This window comes from Ipomoea triloba, chromosome 6, assembly GCF_003576645.1.
Source record: "Ipomoea triloba cultivar NCNSP0323 chromosome 6, ASM357664v1".
NCBI classification, from domain to species: domain Eukaryota; kingdom Viridiplantae; phylum Streptophyta; class Magnoliopsida; order Solanales; family Convolvulaceae; genus Ipomoea; species Ipomoea triloba.
Window position 1 is genome coordinate 5,881,151 of NC_044921.1, and position 15,175 is coordinate 5,896,325.

Below are 15,175 nucleotides of genomic sequence, written 5' to 3' on the forward strand. Positions count from 1 at the left end.
TGAAATTGTTGTAAATGGGTGACAAAACTTCACAATTTTGTCCTATAAATGACCCTAAACTCGACTATTCTTGGCGCTTATCGAAGAAGTTAAGCAAAATAACTATTTAGGTTTTGTGTATTCAAATTTTAGTTTTTTTCACCTAAGAAATTATTGAGTTACTGTGATTTATTTATCCACAATCTTGTTCGGACAGATGTGTGGCTCCTAGGGGCGAGGGACTTTGTCTTTAGAGGGTGAGGTCTTGTGTATTTAAATTTTTACTTAAAAGTATTAGACAATAATAGATGATTATATTCTCATTCTCTGGTAGATGCAAAATTGCTAAAAGATCAATACATTCGTTCACTTCCACGAATGTACACTGCTCCTGTCATGGAGACTTTGAAAGAGATAAATCGCGAGGTGTGTCTCAATTGACTTACCCTATAAGTCCTCAAATCAATTGTTATATTGTGGATAGGGGGTGAAAGTAGGATATGCCGAGCCAAGGTTTAGAGAATTAGGCCTGAGCCTACTATATCAATCAAAGGTCTAAGCATGTATGTAGGCTTTCTGTTAAGCTCAAGCTTGAGCTTTCAATTGACCTGGTATGGCCTAAAGCTATTTTAAAAGTCTATTTAATATTTAAGGCATTCATAGCTCTAATTCTAAACATCTTTTTACCCCCTATTTTATCTATTTTTGTGTACAAAGTGTCTATACTTAAGTGAGATTTATTACTCATTTGTGTGTTTTGTGTTCATAGGAGCAATTATCCATAACGAGTAGCAAAAAGAGCATTTTGGAGCGTGTTGGATCGATTTTGGTAGCAAAGGATCCCACTAAAGGAAGGAATGGAGTAGCAGAGCGCGAAACGGAGCAAGGAACAAAGCAGGAGGCACCGACACGGCCACCCCACGACCCGTAGAAGCGGTCGTGCGCCTCCACTAGAATTCTGAAGCCGCACTACCTACACGGCCACTTACACGGCCCATGTAGGTGGCCGTGTAGATCTGTACTGCTCTGTATTTTAGTGTTTTCTACTGCAATTTTGTGGAAATCCGAACCCTAGCTAGCTTAGTCTTGTTCTCCTTCATTTCTATAGACCAAAATAGCTTAGAATAGCTTAGATTAACAATAATTTTGCACATTGGAGGCCTTGTCTTGCAGATTTGAGTGGCTTCAACCACCATCTTCATCTACATTTAATAGAGAAGTCTTTACTTTTCCCCTTTCTTCTTATTTTACATTTATTGCTATGTTTATGACTTCCTTGTTTATATTTGTCACATTTATGCTTCCAATGAGTGAGTAGTTACCTATTGGGTTAGATTACTAGATTAGGATGCTATTGCCCCTATTGATGCTAGAAATGTAGTTATTGCATAAAGGGGATAAACAAACCCACCTAGGGTTCTTGAGGAGGGTAGACTTACGGGAGCAGTGGCATATATATATATATATATATATGCCCTTATTCATATGAGGACACATAGTATTAAAAAACAATGAGGGCAAATCCTAGGCATTCAAATAAGTGCAATCAAGGGTTGTGATTGTATCCAAAATAATGTGAGATTCTAACCATAAATAATAAGAGAGGGCAAAGAAGACAATTGAGAGATATTTTAATTTTGGAAGGATTGTAATTAATATAGTTAACATTAGGTAATAAGGAAGCATAAAACCTGGAGTTGCTATATCTACGTACGAGAACAGGAGAATAATGTGATTAGGTTGTGTGATTAATGGTAGAGTGGTCGTACCTAGAGTTAACAATTGTGAATAAATCACGTACACAGGTCTCTGTGACTGGAGGTTGTGTGCCATACATATATAACTGTGCAAATCTCCTTCATATAATGTAAACGTAACTGATTAAGTTCTCATTTGTCATCCCTAACTAGATCGCAATCCCATAACATACACTCCACAGTCCACCTTGTTCTTGGTGTCCCGCCACTTCATGGACATCCTTTTGGTCTCCAGATTAAGGCACACACCGGACTTGAAACCCTCACCAACCGACTTGAAATATTCATGCAACAACAATTTCTACAGAAAACATATATATAACACCGTTAAAAGATGCAACCGTAAAAAGAATTGAACTACAATCACACCCGTGATAATACATATATACTAGATTTTCTGGGATATCGCCATATTTCAACATAGTGGGATGAGTGTACGTGAAATTATCAATGACAAATAGAGAGCAACTAACAAACTACATAAAAAACAACTCATAATTCGAACAAGGCATCAAATTCAATTCATACCTAGGCACACAATTTTCAGTCACTGTGCAACACCATAAAACTCAATTGTGCACACAACATAAACACATATAGTTTAGCAAACACATAATTCGTGGACACAATTTGAAAACTGACTTTTACGGTGTAATTTGGAAACTAACAATAGCATACATTGTAATTAGACTTTTGCGATTGCATATACTGGAGTCAGTTTGCTGCAGAAAATCAATTGTGCAATTTACTATGAAATGCAAGAACTAACAATTGCATATACATAATACCCACAAACGAAACAACAGGACATTAAAAAAAACAAATTTAAACAAGAAAAAAAAAAAAAAAAAAAANAACAAACCCACCTAGGGTTCTTGAGGAGGGTAGACTTACGGGAGCAGTGGCATATATATATATATATATATATGCCCTTATTCATATGAGGACACATAGTATTAAAAAACAATGAGGGCAAATCCTAGGCATTCAAATAAGTGCAATCAAGGGTTGTGATTGTATCCAAAATAATGTGAGATTCTAACCATAAATAATAAGAGAGGGCAAAGAAGACAATTGAGAGATATTTTAATTTTGGAAGGATTGTAATTAATATAGTTAACATTAGGTAATAAGGAAGCATAAAACCTGGAGTTGCTATATCTACGTACGAGAACAGGAGAATAATGTGATTAGGTTGTGTGATTAATGGTAGAGTGGTCGTACCTAGAGTTAACAATTGTGAATAAATCACGTACACAGGTCTCTGTGACTGGAGGTTGTGTGCCATACATATATAACTGTGCAAATCTCCTTCATATAATGTAAACGTAACTGATTAAGTTCTCATTTGTCATCCCTAACTAGATCGCAATCCCATAACATACACTCCACAGTCCACCTTGTTCTTGGTGTCCCGCCACTTCATGGACATCCTTTTGGTCTCCAGATTAAGGCACACACCGGACTTGAAACCCTCACCAACCGACTTGAAATATTCATGCAACAACAATTTCTACAGAAAACATATATATAACACCGTTAAAAGATGCAACCGTAAAAAGAATTGAACTACAATCACACCCGTGATAATACATATATACTAGATTTTCTGGGATATCGCCATATTTCAACATAGTGGGATGAGTGTACGTGAAATTATCAATGACAAATAGAGAGCAACTAACAAACTACATAAAAAACAACTCATAATTCGAACAAGGCATCAAATTCAATTCATACCTAGGCACACAATTTTCAGTCACTGTGCAACACCATAAAACTCAATTGTGCACACAACATAAACACATATAGTTTAGCAAACACATAATTCGTGGACACAATTTGAAAACTGACTTTTACGGTGTAATTTGGAAACTAACAATAGCATACATTGTAATTAGACTTTTGCGATTGCATATACTGGAGTCAGTTTGCTGCAGAAAATCAATTGTGCAATTTACTATGAAATGCAAGAACTAACAATTGCATATACATAATACCCACAAACGAAACAACAGGACATTAAAAAAAACAAATTTAAAAAAAAAAAAAAAAAAAAAAAAAAAATGAAAAGGAATAACAATGGCCGAAAAAAATCAGTTTGTAATTGCAAAAGTCCAATTTAATTACAATATCCAATTTGTTCGCTAACAAATGCAAATGTGCAATTTACTAACAAATGCAAGAACTAAAAATTGCATATACATAATCAGTTTTTTTCTCCGTTTCAGCAAAATGCATAAATACCACCACCCAAGAAATACCCCACAATCTGAGCCAATGAAACAAATTTTATGAATCACTAAAGTAAATATGACATGACTTTTTAAATACATTAGAATTCACTAAGCACTCATATATCTGACAGCTTAATAGAGGAGACAAATAGCATTATGTTATAATCCACCAGACAACCCACCATAGGGTAACAAAAATTGTAGAGAATGAAAAGAAAGGGAAAAATGAGCATGGTCTCAAGCAGAAAATGTTAATCACACTATTGCATGCCCGAAAAGAAGTTGATGTACCTTAAGTTTGTAATATGGATAGTTGCCAAGTGCATTTATTAGACAAGGAGTAGAAAGCTTTGCAATCCAACAAGCAGCAACAACCATTCCACAGTGAGCATAACCTAAAACCAAATTTCTTACCCCTCCGTCATGTACCACACAGTATGATGAAATGGAACTACTGCCCTAGTAGCAGCAGTCAAAGTATCCTTCACACTATGAGTTCCACGAATTAATAGGAGGCCGTATTTTGAACTGTGGTCAACTAATATTCAAAAAAACCCTAACATTCTTTAAAAAAAAAAAACAAAAAAAAAAAAAGAAGAAGCAAGAACATCAATGGCCGAAGCAACCTACCTCGTCTCGGCGCCTCAAACGCCTCTCCAGACCGCTTTGTTTGCCTTCTGCCACCAATGTCTGCCATGAAAGGTACCGTCAACTGCAAAGCGAAGAAACCGAAGGAAAACTTTTGGAGTTCAAAACTGAAAAAGGAGAGAGATAGAGTGGGGTTACGTGTGGACTATAGGATTCCTAATAAGCAGCCGAAAATAAAGACACCTATATTAAAAACACATCTATAGTTACATAAATACCACCACCCTACTAGACAACAACACAGGCGCAAGAATAAATCCATCAGTTAATTTAATATTTACCATTAATTTACACAATCGATTATATCCAATGCAAAAAATTTGTCCTAAGGCCTTCTCCAATTCTAGTTTTTGAGAAGATTTTGTAAGTGTGATTAGGAAAAGAGAAAATAGGGGTAGAGGAAAAAAAGAAAAGGAAAAATAAAACAAAATTAAAAAACAAAAAAAATTTAAAAAAAAAAAAAAAAAAAAAAGATAATTTACGCGCCCAGGCGGGCGCAAATCTGCGCCTCACGAAAGTGGGGCGCAGTTATTGTGGAATCAGGTAGGCCCCACTAGGGCTGACAAAATTTTGACATTGCAGGAGAAAAACACTCTTTATTTTTCATCTTCCCATTTGTATAAACAATACACATGTCAGTTTCTTTCCTTAAACTTTATGTCCAATATGACTATTGGGGATGGCCTAAGCATCATCTATAATATAGGTGTCCTCATTTGAATAGATTTATATATACATACATACATATATATATATATATATATATATATATATATATATATATATATATATGGGAGGGTTCCTATAAGATCACCTATTTAGGTTAAATTGTGAGATCAAATCTTGTGCATCAATCTAATAAATTTTAATGCTCTAGATTGATTGACACCCCACTCCGCTCGCCCACATTTAATCACTGATCGCGCACACTTCAACTTAGAATGTTAATCAATCTAGACCATTAAAATATTGTGAGATCAAATCTTGTGCATTAATCTAAATAATTTTAATGGTCTAGATTCATTGACACACTTAATCACCGTTTGCACACATTTAATCACCATTCGCACACACTTAATCACCGTTCACACACATTTAATCACCGTTCGCACACACTTAATCACCGTTTGCACACACTTAATCACCGTTCGCACACACTTAATCATCGTTCGCAAACACTTAATCACCGTTTGCACACATTTAATCACCATTCGCACACACTTCAACTTGAAATCTTAATCAATCTAGACCATTAAAATTATTACACTGATGCACAAGATTTAATCTTACAATCTCACCTAAACTGGTGATCTCATATGATCCTAAATCTATACACACACACTTAGTATATTAGTATAATTGCACAATATTAGTATATTTAACTAATAATTATTATGGTAATTAAGGAATTAATTGCACAGATATTAGTATAATTAACTAATAATTATTATGATAAATGATGCTAATAATTAACATAAAAATAGTACAATTACAATTAAACATGGATGGTTGAATTTTATTTTTTATAATTATTACAATTAATTTTTTTATTATATATATATATATACACACACACACACACACATACTGCACATATAAAAATATAATTACACAATATTAATATATTCCCTCTGTCCCATTTTACCTGTCCTACTTACTATTCATTGGTCAAACCAATTCTTTCTTCTTTGTTTATTTTCTTTAGTAATTTTTACTCATTTTTAAATTTGATTTTTTGTGTTTAATAGTACTTTTAGTGTAGTTTCTAAATATATAAATTTTGTATATTAATACTAAACTTAATATTATGAAAAATTGGATTAAAAATAACTTCAGTCAAGCCTCGTTAACCGAATTAGACACATAAAATGGGACAGAGGTAGTAATTACCTAATAATTATTATAGTAATTATGAAATTAATTGCACAGATATTAGTATAATTGATTAATAATTATTATGTTAATTAATTTAATAATAACTAGAGTGTTAGTATAATTACAATTAAACATGTGTTATTGAATTTTTTTTATAATAATTACAATTAATTCACTCAGATATGGAAGATGAGGAAAAAAGTAAATGCGATATGGTGAAAATAAATATTCTTAAGCTATAAAAGTATAATTGTATAGATATTAGTATAATTGCCTAATAATAAGTTTTCTTAATAATTATTTTAGTAATAATATAATTACATATTGATATTTTTAAGGTAATTGCAGACGAACGAGTCATATATTATTCAATTAATTGAGTGATACTTTTACACTAATTTTATAATCAAATAAATTTAAATTTTTAATTAAATATTAGAATTGTTTATAATTTTTTTTTATTTTATTATCTTCATATGTAATAAAAAAAAATTATTTGTGCATCACACGGATAATTGGACAATTATTTTTTCGAATTCAAGCAAAGATAAAATCAGAAAAATATAATTGATCCAACTCATTCACTATATAATATTCATTGTTATAATTTATATATTTATATATCAATCTAAATATTCTTAAAATATTATAAAAAATCAATTTCAAACAATGCGCGGGTGAAAATATTAGTGGATATTAATATGATAATTATTATTACTATTATAATTAACTATAAATAATAGACTATTTTGAATGTAAAATGATCTATAAATTTATAAATTATTATAACGTGCGTGAAAACCTTCGCTTCTGCCTGAATTGCCCGTACCCTTTTCTCAATTTTCGTCAGCTCAAGCCCTTTCCCTCGGTGTATATAGATATATAGATACAAGCCTTTGGAGAGGCGTATAGAAATTTTTGAGATTTTTTTTGTGTGATTGCTGTAACGTTTTCCTATTATCATTACCATAACATTAGGATAAGTTATGATAATATTAAGTGTTTGATATGTGGTGCAACACTAGCAACCTGATAGCTAGACTTTAGAAGTCTGGTTTGGGTTTAGGAGACCTAATGATATACGACAACCACAATGATGGCCAGTGGTTATATAAGGACACAATTCCTCTCACTGCTCACACTTCATTCCTCATACACCATCTAGAGATAGCTGAGCAAAGTGAGAGACAAAATACTCACGTAAACTCTGCAGCAGTCTAGGTAATTCAACCTTCATCAACTAAGAGCTGGAGGTTAGTACGATCCTTACTTATTGCATATTATGTTACTATGTAGTAAATTAAGACTAACATTTGCATGCATCGGTTTGCAGATATAAGATTTTCTACAAGTGTAGAGTGAAGGAGTACTTGCCAAGTGTGGAGTTGAGAGGGAATAAGCACCCGGGTTCTGGAAAAGTTGTTGACTTCTCGCTGATTATATGCTTTTAGAGGTGGAGATTTCGCCTATTTACAATGAACTGTGTGTTTATTAGTACAAATCTAGAATGCTGAACTAGTATAAATGTATGGTTTCTAGTAGTGATTCGAATTAGCTGAGAAAATTTGCTGGAAGTTTCTAGGTTTCTCTGTGCGGGTTCTGTGCGATAGATTTTGATTTTGAGTGTTGTATCGATGCTTTTAAGTTGCTAAAGTGGTAGGAAGTTTCTGGGTTTCGTTGATCATCTTTCAATTCATTCCTAGCTTGAATTGATTAGATATGAGTTGGAGGGTGCGGAGGCAATTGAAAAAAATATAATATAATATATAATATATATTATAAGCTAGCTAGGTCTCGATTTTGTCAACTGGAAGTGCCTCCTGCTGCTTCTGTGATGCTACTGATTCTTCAAGTCCCCAACTCTGAAGGTTGCAAACAAACAATACAGACTTTGAAATTTGTTGTGAAGTTGTAGTTGATCCTGCAGCAGAATCTTGGCCTAATTTGTTGCTCAGATTTCTTTGTTTACCCATTAAGATTTTTTTTTCAATTCCTTATTTGATATCTTGTGTTTTTCCTTTAATTTAGCATATAGCATGGCCGTTGTCGGAAGTTTCTAGGTTTCTCCGTGCGGGTTCTGTGCGGTAGATTTTGATTTTGAGTGTTGTATGGATGCTTTTAAGTTGTTAAAGTGGTAGAAAGTTTCTGGGTTTCGTTGATCATCTTTCAATTCATTTCTAGCTTGAATTGATTAGAAATGAGTTGGAGGATGCGGAGGCAATTGAAAAAAATATAATATAATATATAATATATATTATAAGCTAGCTAGGTCTCCATTTTGTCAACTGGAAATGCCTCCTGCTGCTTCTGTGATGCTACTGATTCTTCAAGTCCCCAACTCTGAAGGTTGCAAACAAACAATACAGACTTTGAAATTTGTTGTGAAGTTTTGCAAACAAACAATACAGACTTTGAAATTTGTTGTGAAGTTGTAGTTACAAACAATACAGACTTTGAAATTTGTTGTGAAGTTGTAGTTAATCCTGCAGCAGAATCTTGGCCTAGTTTGTCGCTCAGATTTATTTTTTACCCATTAAGATTTTTTTTTCAATTCCTTATTTGATATATTGTGTTCTTCCTTTAATTTAGCATAGAGCATGGTCGTTGCCGGAAGTTTCTAGGTTTCTCCGTGCGAGTTCTGTGCGGTAGATTTTGATTTTGAGTGTTGTATGGATGCTTTTAAGTTGCTAAAGTGGTAGGAAGTTTCTGGGTTTCGTTGATCATCTTTCAATTCATTTCTAGCTTAAATTGATTAGATATGAGTAGAAGGGTGCGGAGGAAATTGAAAAAATATATATATATAATATATAATATATATTATAAGCTAGCTAGGTCTCGATTTTGTCAACTGGAAGTGCCTCCTGCTGCTTCTGTGATGCTACTGATTCTTCAAGTCCCCAACTCTGAAGGTTGCAAACAAACAATACAGACTTTGAAATTTGTTGTGAAGTTGTAGTTGATCCTGCAGCAGAATCTTGGCCTAATTTGTTGCTCAGATTTCTTTGTTTACCCATTAAGATTTTTTTTTTCAATTCCTTATTTGATATCTTGTGTTTTTCCTTTAATTTAGCATAGAGCATGGCCGTTGTCGGAAGTTTCTAGGTTTCTCTGTGCGGGTTCTGTGCGGTAGATTTTGATTTTGAGTGTTGTATTGATGCTTTTAAGTTGTTAAAGTGGTAGGAAGTTTCTGGGTTTCGTTGATCATCTTTCAATTCATTTCTAGCTTGAATTAATTAGATATGAGTAGAAGGGTGCGGAGGAAATTGAAAAAAAAAATATAATATAATATATAATATATATTATAAGCTAGCTAGGTCTCCATTTTGTCAATTGGAAGTGCCTCCTGCTGCTTCTGTGATGCTACTGATTCTTCAGGTCCCCAACTCTGAAGGTTGCAAACAAACAATACAGACTTTGAAATTTGTTGTGAAGTTGTAGTTGATCCTGCAGCAGAATCTTGGCCTAATTTGTTGCTCAGATTTCTTTGTTTACCCATTAAGATTTTTTTTTTTCAATTCTTTATTTGATATCTTGTGTTCTTCCTTTAATTTAGCATAGAGCATGGTCGTTGCCGGAAGTTTCTGGGTTTCTCCGTGCAGCTTTCGTGCGGTAGATTATGATTTTGAGTGTTGTATGGATGCTTTAAGTTGCTAAATTCTTCATGTGTAGCTTAAAAAAAGAAAATGCTTGTTCAAGAGAAACAAAAAAGAATAAAAGTAAAATAGTTAAGTATCAAATAGAGAAGTGGGCGTAATGACAAAATTAGTCCTGCCACTTTTGATTTAATGCCAAATTATAAGAATCCAAATGAGGGTTTAGGATTATCATCACAAATATATGTAGGATTTGGGAAATTTAACAAGGGAATTGGCATTCACATATTTTTGCATGTTTACAGCAGAGAGTAGAGATCGAAAACCAGTGGGCTCTCTTCTTTTTCTTCAGTTTCAAAACTCCACCTACGAGTGTTCAATTAGTATACGACATCTTTTGCTAGACTTTTCACCTCACTAAAGCATGAAGCAAAGGAAGAAAACTCAATTTTTCTAAGGAGTTAGTCAAGTGGTTGAGGAAATAATGAATTCGGAGGGTCTTAAGCAATCAACCAGATGAGTTAGCCATAATGAAAAGGATTTGAGATCAGCCAAATGGACAATAATCATAAATGCAAATGTTTAGAAGTTGAACCTTCCACCTCTCAACTGTTACTACTAAATTGAGGAAATGATGTTGGGTGGTTTTCTCAATGATAAAAAAATATTAAGTTCATTAGTTAACAAACTTAATAGAACGGGGATTGGCTGCATTCTCATAAATGAGGAAGGACAATTTGTGGCTACTCTACGGAAGAAATGGGAAGGACTGTTTCAGTCCAAAACAGCGGAGGCCTTGACGTTTAGAGAAGTTCTCAAATGTTTAAAAACATTAGGCGCCGTTAGTCCTGGTAGAGTCTGAGGCACATTTTGTTATCAAAGGATTGAACGACAACTCTTGCATTTCTTCTTTTGGCCTTATCCTTCACGATATCAAGAACCTAGCTAGTGATCTTCTAGGCATTAATGTTTCATTTGCTAAGCGATTTGCGAATAGGGCTGCTCATACGTTAGCTAGAGAAGTCTTAATCAATGCCGATCGCAGAGAGTGGAAGGATGTGCCTCATTCTTCCCTTTTTTCTATGCTTGCTACTGATCTTTTATTAATGCATGATGTTTTCGTTTCAAAGAAAAAAAACAGTAAAAACCCCTTTGTTTATGTAGTGTTTCAAGTCAATCAAAATGCACTTCAACTATTAATTATTTAAACAAAATATGGAAAAAAAAAGTCAAATAAGCCCCTACACAATACTTGAAAAGTCAATTAGGCCCCTAAACATTTAAAAGGTGCAATTAGGTCCTTTAACATGTTAAATTTAGGCAAAGAAGCTCAAAAACTGATAAATGACCTACAATTCAGGGAAAAATTCGGCAACCATAGATGGCAGAACCGTCGCCGGTTGCCAAACTCCGGTGGAAGGCGACCAAATGATCACTTTCCGCCATGGAAGGCGACCAAACTGGTCACCTTCCACCATTTGGTTGCCTTAAATGGAAAAGACGAAACTGTTTTCCTTCTCCAAGGAAGGCGACCAGATCTGGTCGCCTTCCATGGTGGAGTGGTCGCCTTCCTTCTAGGAAGGCAAGGAAGGCGACCAATGGTTGCCTTCCACCGGAGTCCGGCGACTAGCGACGGTTGCCAGTCGCTGGATTTTCCCATGAATAGTAAATGACCTGTTATTGCAGGTCATTTACCAGGTTTTGGGCTTTTTTGTCCCAATAATATAACATGTTAAAGGGTCTAATTGCACTTTTTAAATGTTTAGATGCCTAATTGATTAAGATAGATTCCCATGTAACAATTCAAACCAATCAAGAAATTAATCTTTTTTTTAGAAAAAAAAAAAAAAAGACCCATTAGTTTTAATCCCTTGTCAAATACAAATAACAAATCTCAATAAAAAAGATAAGACTAAGCTAATAAATGCTCAACTGTTCCCAGCACCCCACTTGAATAATCCACTTACTCCTTTTAGATGACTCAAAATGAGAAACCTCTAACAAAAAAGGGAAAATTTTACACTCTGTTTTAGCATTCTCCTTAGACAAATCCTTATTAACACTCAGATAGCTACTCAGCTAACAAAGTACTTGCACAGTATCAACGAAGGAAAATCTGAATTATATAAAATTTTCTAATTGCAAGTTACCTTTTTCTTAATCCTCATTTCCAATTATAATGGTTTGTCCAACTTGGAAAATCATCACTGCTTTTAGCTTACAACTCTAAACATAAAACTATTAAGCATAAATTTTCAGTGTGCAATGCTTTACTCCATATCACTCCCCTAACACTGCAACAGAGTCGTGAAACCAAGTCAAAATGTCAAATCATTTATAGTTAGCATCTTCTTTGGGACATCATCCCATTTAACAAATTTCATCCCCTAATGGTATATAAATGCAATCTTGAAGTTTGATTTTTTTTAATAAGTTATACTCCCTCCGTCTCATTTTGGTTGTCTGGTTCGTTTAACGAGAGTTGACTGAAGTTATTTTTAATCAAAATTTTCATATTATTCAGTTTAGTATTAATATATAAAATTTATATATTTAGAAACTACATTAAAAGTACTATTAAACACAAAAAATTAAATTTAAAAATAATAAAAAATTACTAAAAAAAAAGCAATGGAAAAAGAGTTGGTTTGACCAATGAATAGTAAATAGGACAGGTAAAATGGGACAGAGGGAGTAATATTATTTTCACCCAAAAACAAACAAACAAACTAACAAACAAAACACTAAGCAGGTGCTTACAAAATCTTTACAAAAGACCAGTTAGCATTGAATATAACTTCTTTAATAGCAAAGCTAGTGTCCTCTTTGCACCAGAACGAAAGGACTCTCAATATACACAGTTCGAGATCCCTTTAAACACTGTACATTTCTCTCATGCCAAAATGCCACAGAATACATAAGGGAACAATCACCACAATTTCCAGAGTCGATTACAAGATTCTTGCTAGGGTGGCTTCTCTTATCATGGAAGATAATTTTTAAACGATTAAAATAGAAGTACTACTAAGTGCTAATTCTTGGGTTATTTGAAGTAGATCATAGCATCATACTCAGCAGTGATATTACTTTATTGCTCTGCAAATGCCCAACAAAATGCCACTCAACGTCCTCATGGAGTTGTAAATCCAAAAATAAACACCAAGATTATACATTTAACCCTAGAAACCAAGCATTCTTAGCTTTTTAGTTTTTCTTGTAAATTTCTTTCAAGAGTTAATACCAACCAAGGTCCGTCTAGTATAGTGGTTTCGCCACCTATGATCCTAAACTTTCAAATCGACCCTCTGTGATCCTCCGAGTCTCAAAATCGGCCTGTCGTAGTCCTTTCGTTAAAATTTTCCATTTCAGCCGTGAAATATAAGGGCATAATAGTCTTTTCATTTATTATCTAGCCAAAACAATTCATTTTGCTCAGAAATTAAAAGTAACCCTACCTAATCCATTTCAAAGATGGAATGTGACGAGGACAACGAAGATTATGATGAGCACCCACTTCAGCGGCGAGAAGGTGATCGTGGAGCCAAAGCCGGTGTATTGCGAGCGGTTCCCGGAGTAGTGCGACGCGACCTGCGACAGCGCCAACTTCCTCTGCTGCTACCTGCCGAAGTGCCCCTCCGCCTTGCGTGGTGGCAGAGTCGTTGAGGCTGATGTTGCGCCACTGCGCATCGTACACCAGCGTGTACTGGCGGAACCTCGACGCCACCTTAGCGTTTAACCAGATGCCGGAGTATGTTTCAGATTTGAGAAAATTGAGATTGAGCCTGGCAATGGGGGTAGTTTCAGATTTGAGCAAATTCACACAGTCAAATTCGCAATAGCACTCAGAACTCTTAGATTAAACAGATACACAAGCTGCCAGAGCTTCACCTGCCTGGTAACCCCTTCAAAATGCATAGCCCTGTAGTGATGCCCACACGCTTTTGCAAGTCGCCGGTGTAGACCTTGTTCGTGAGTGAAGGGAACCAGATCAGCGGCCTCATGCCCTTAATTCTACGGCCACCGTCTTTGTACAAGTTTTCATCTATGGTTCCAATTTCGTCGCCTATTCTAGCCCTAGCTTCGTGTCCAACCCAGCAACATCTAAATGGTTCTCCAATTCATCACCATTCCTAATCACAGCTCTAGTAGCAAAACTATCAGCCAGCTTATCTGCGTCCAAAACCCCACTACGCGTAACTCTAGAGCTCCTTACACTGTTGGAAACTGAGAAGCATCTCCAAGCCTCCCAAGCATCAGTCGGAATCCCGAAATCTTCAAGGGAAAGCCCTAAAGAGCGGAAAATTTGATCAAATTCGTCCTCGGGTGCGAGGAGTTGACTGGTCGTTGAATGAACAAGACTGCGTCGACGCTTGATTTTTGGGCAAGAGTGTACCTTAATCGCTCAAGGTTTTTATTTGGGAGAGTTAAAAGTCTAATTTGCCCTCACATATCATGGCTGAAACGGAAAATTTTAACAGAAGGACTATGACAAGTCGATTTTGAAACTCGAAGGATCACGGAGGGTCGATTTAAAAGTTTAAGACCATAGGTGGCGGAACCACTATACTCGAGGGACCTTGGCTGGTATTAACTCTTTCTTTCAAAATGTAAATTATTATGAAGGGAAAATGGAGCAAGCACCTAGGACACTATCTCTTGAACATATTTTTCACCAAAATAGTTGTGTCCAATATACCTGGCGGATGAGAGAGACGAGCTCGTCTTACCTACCGTCACCACTCTCACGCCATTAGCACGACGGCCTGACCTCACCGCCGCTAGGCGGACACAGTAGAGCATCACTAGTAGTGCGGTGGTGATAAGCATTATTTTTATACTTATTTATATTTAATTCTTATAATAAATTAATTTTATTTATTTTACATTATATTTATTTTACACTTTATTTTATATTTTGCATTAATATATTAGTTATTAAATAATTAAGCTTAGTTAATGATTTGGACCAATCATTTATATTGTTTAATTAGTGGGCCCAACTTAATTACGTTAATTATTTTAGTTGTTTTAGTTCAGCAGCCCAATCCCATATAAACTAAACAATCCCTTTGTTTTCTTTGAATTT

The 15,175-nt window shown here is 34.8% G+C and overlaps 2 protein-coding genes across 3 annotated transcripts; both read right to left on the minus strand.

The window, feature by feature from the left end:
• Positions 1–2,802: 2,802 nt before the first annotated feature.
• LOC116023295 lies at positions 2,803–4,779 on the minus strand. Of its 2 annotated transcripts, none has more exons than XR_004099403.1 (3): positions 4,604–4,779; positions 4,265–4,462; positions 2,803–3,249 (listed from the first exon to the last, which is right to left on the minus strand). XR_004099403.1 is itself a non-coding variant. In XM_031264289.1 (3 exons), the coding sequence occupies exons 1-3, from the start codon at positions 4,668–4,670 to the stop codon at positions 3,094–3,096; spliced, it is 327 nt and encodes a 108-aa protein (XP_031120149.1). In that variant the 5' UTR covers positions 4,671–4,779; the 3' UTR covers positions 2,803–3,093. The 2 variants fall into 2 exon arrangements, 1 of the variants encoding a protein (XP_031120149.1); XM_031264289.1 differs by having other exon boundaries at positions 4,265–4,368.
• Positions 4,780–12,819: 8,040 nt separating this feature from the next.
• Positions 12,820–14,449, minus strand: LOC116022988. The gene is made up of 3 exons (XM_031263916.1): positions 13,978–14,449; positions 13,545–13,871; positions 12,820–13,422 (listed from the first exon to the last, which is right to left on the minus strand). Exons 1-3 carry the CDS (start codon positions 14,088–14,090, stop codon positions 13,374–13,376), a joined length of 489 nt encoding a protein of 162 aa, XP_031119776.1. The 5' UTR covers positions 14,091–14,449; the 3' UTR covers positions 12,820–13,373.
• Positions 14,450–15,175: the final 726 nt, after the last annotated feature.

What these genes read in the sequence shown, in the direction of transcription:
- LOC116023295 (XM_031264289.1), bottom strand. Translation starts at nt 4,670, where the DNA reads ATGGCAGACATTGGTGGCAGAAGGCAAACAAAGCGGTCTGGAGAGGCG. An exon ending in GTTTGAGGCGCCGAGACGAG is followed by an intron (nt 4,369 to 4,603) that starts GTAGGTTGCTTC and finishes ATTTGGTTTTAG; the next exon opens with GTTATGCTCACTGTGGAATG. An exon ending in ATCCATATTACAAACTTAAG is followed by an intron (nt 3,250 to 4,264) that starts GTACATCAACTT and finishes TGTTTTCTGTAG; the next exon opens with AAATTGTTGTTGCATGAATA.
- LOC116022988 (XM_031263916.1), bottom strand. Translation starts at nt 14,090, where the DNA reads ATGAGGCCGCTGATCTGGTTCCCTTCACTCACGAACAAGGTCTACACC. An exon ending in TTGAAGGGGTTACCAGGCAG is followed by an intron (nt 13,872 to 13,977) that starts GTGAAGCTCTGG and finishes CCCCATTGCCAG; the next exon opens with GCTCAATCTCAATTTTCTCA. An exon ending in CCATCTTTGAAATGGATTAG is followed by an intron (nt 13,423 to 13,544) that starts GTAGGGTTACTT and finishes GGACTACGACAG; the next exon opens with GCCGATTTTGAGACTCGGAG.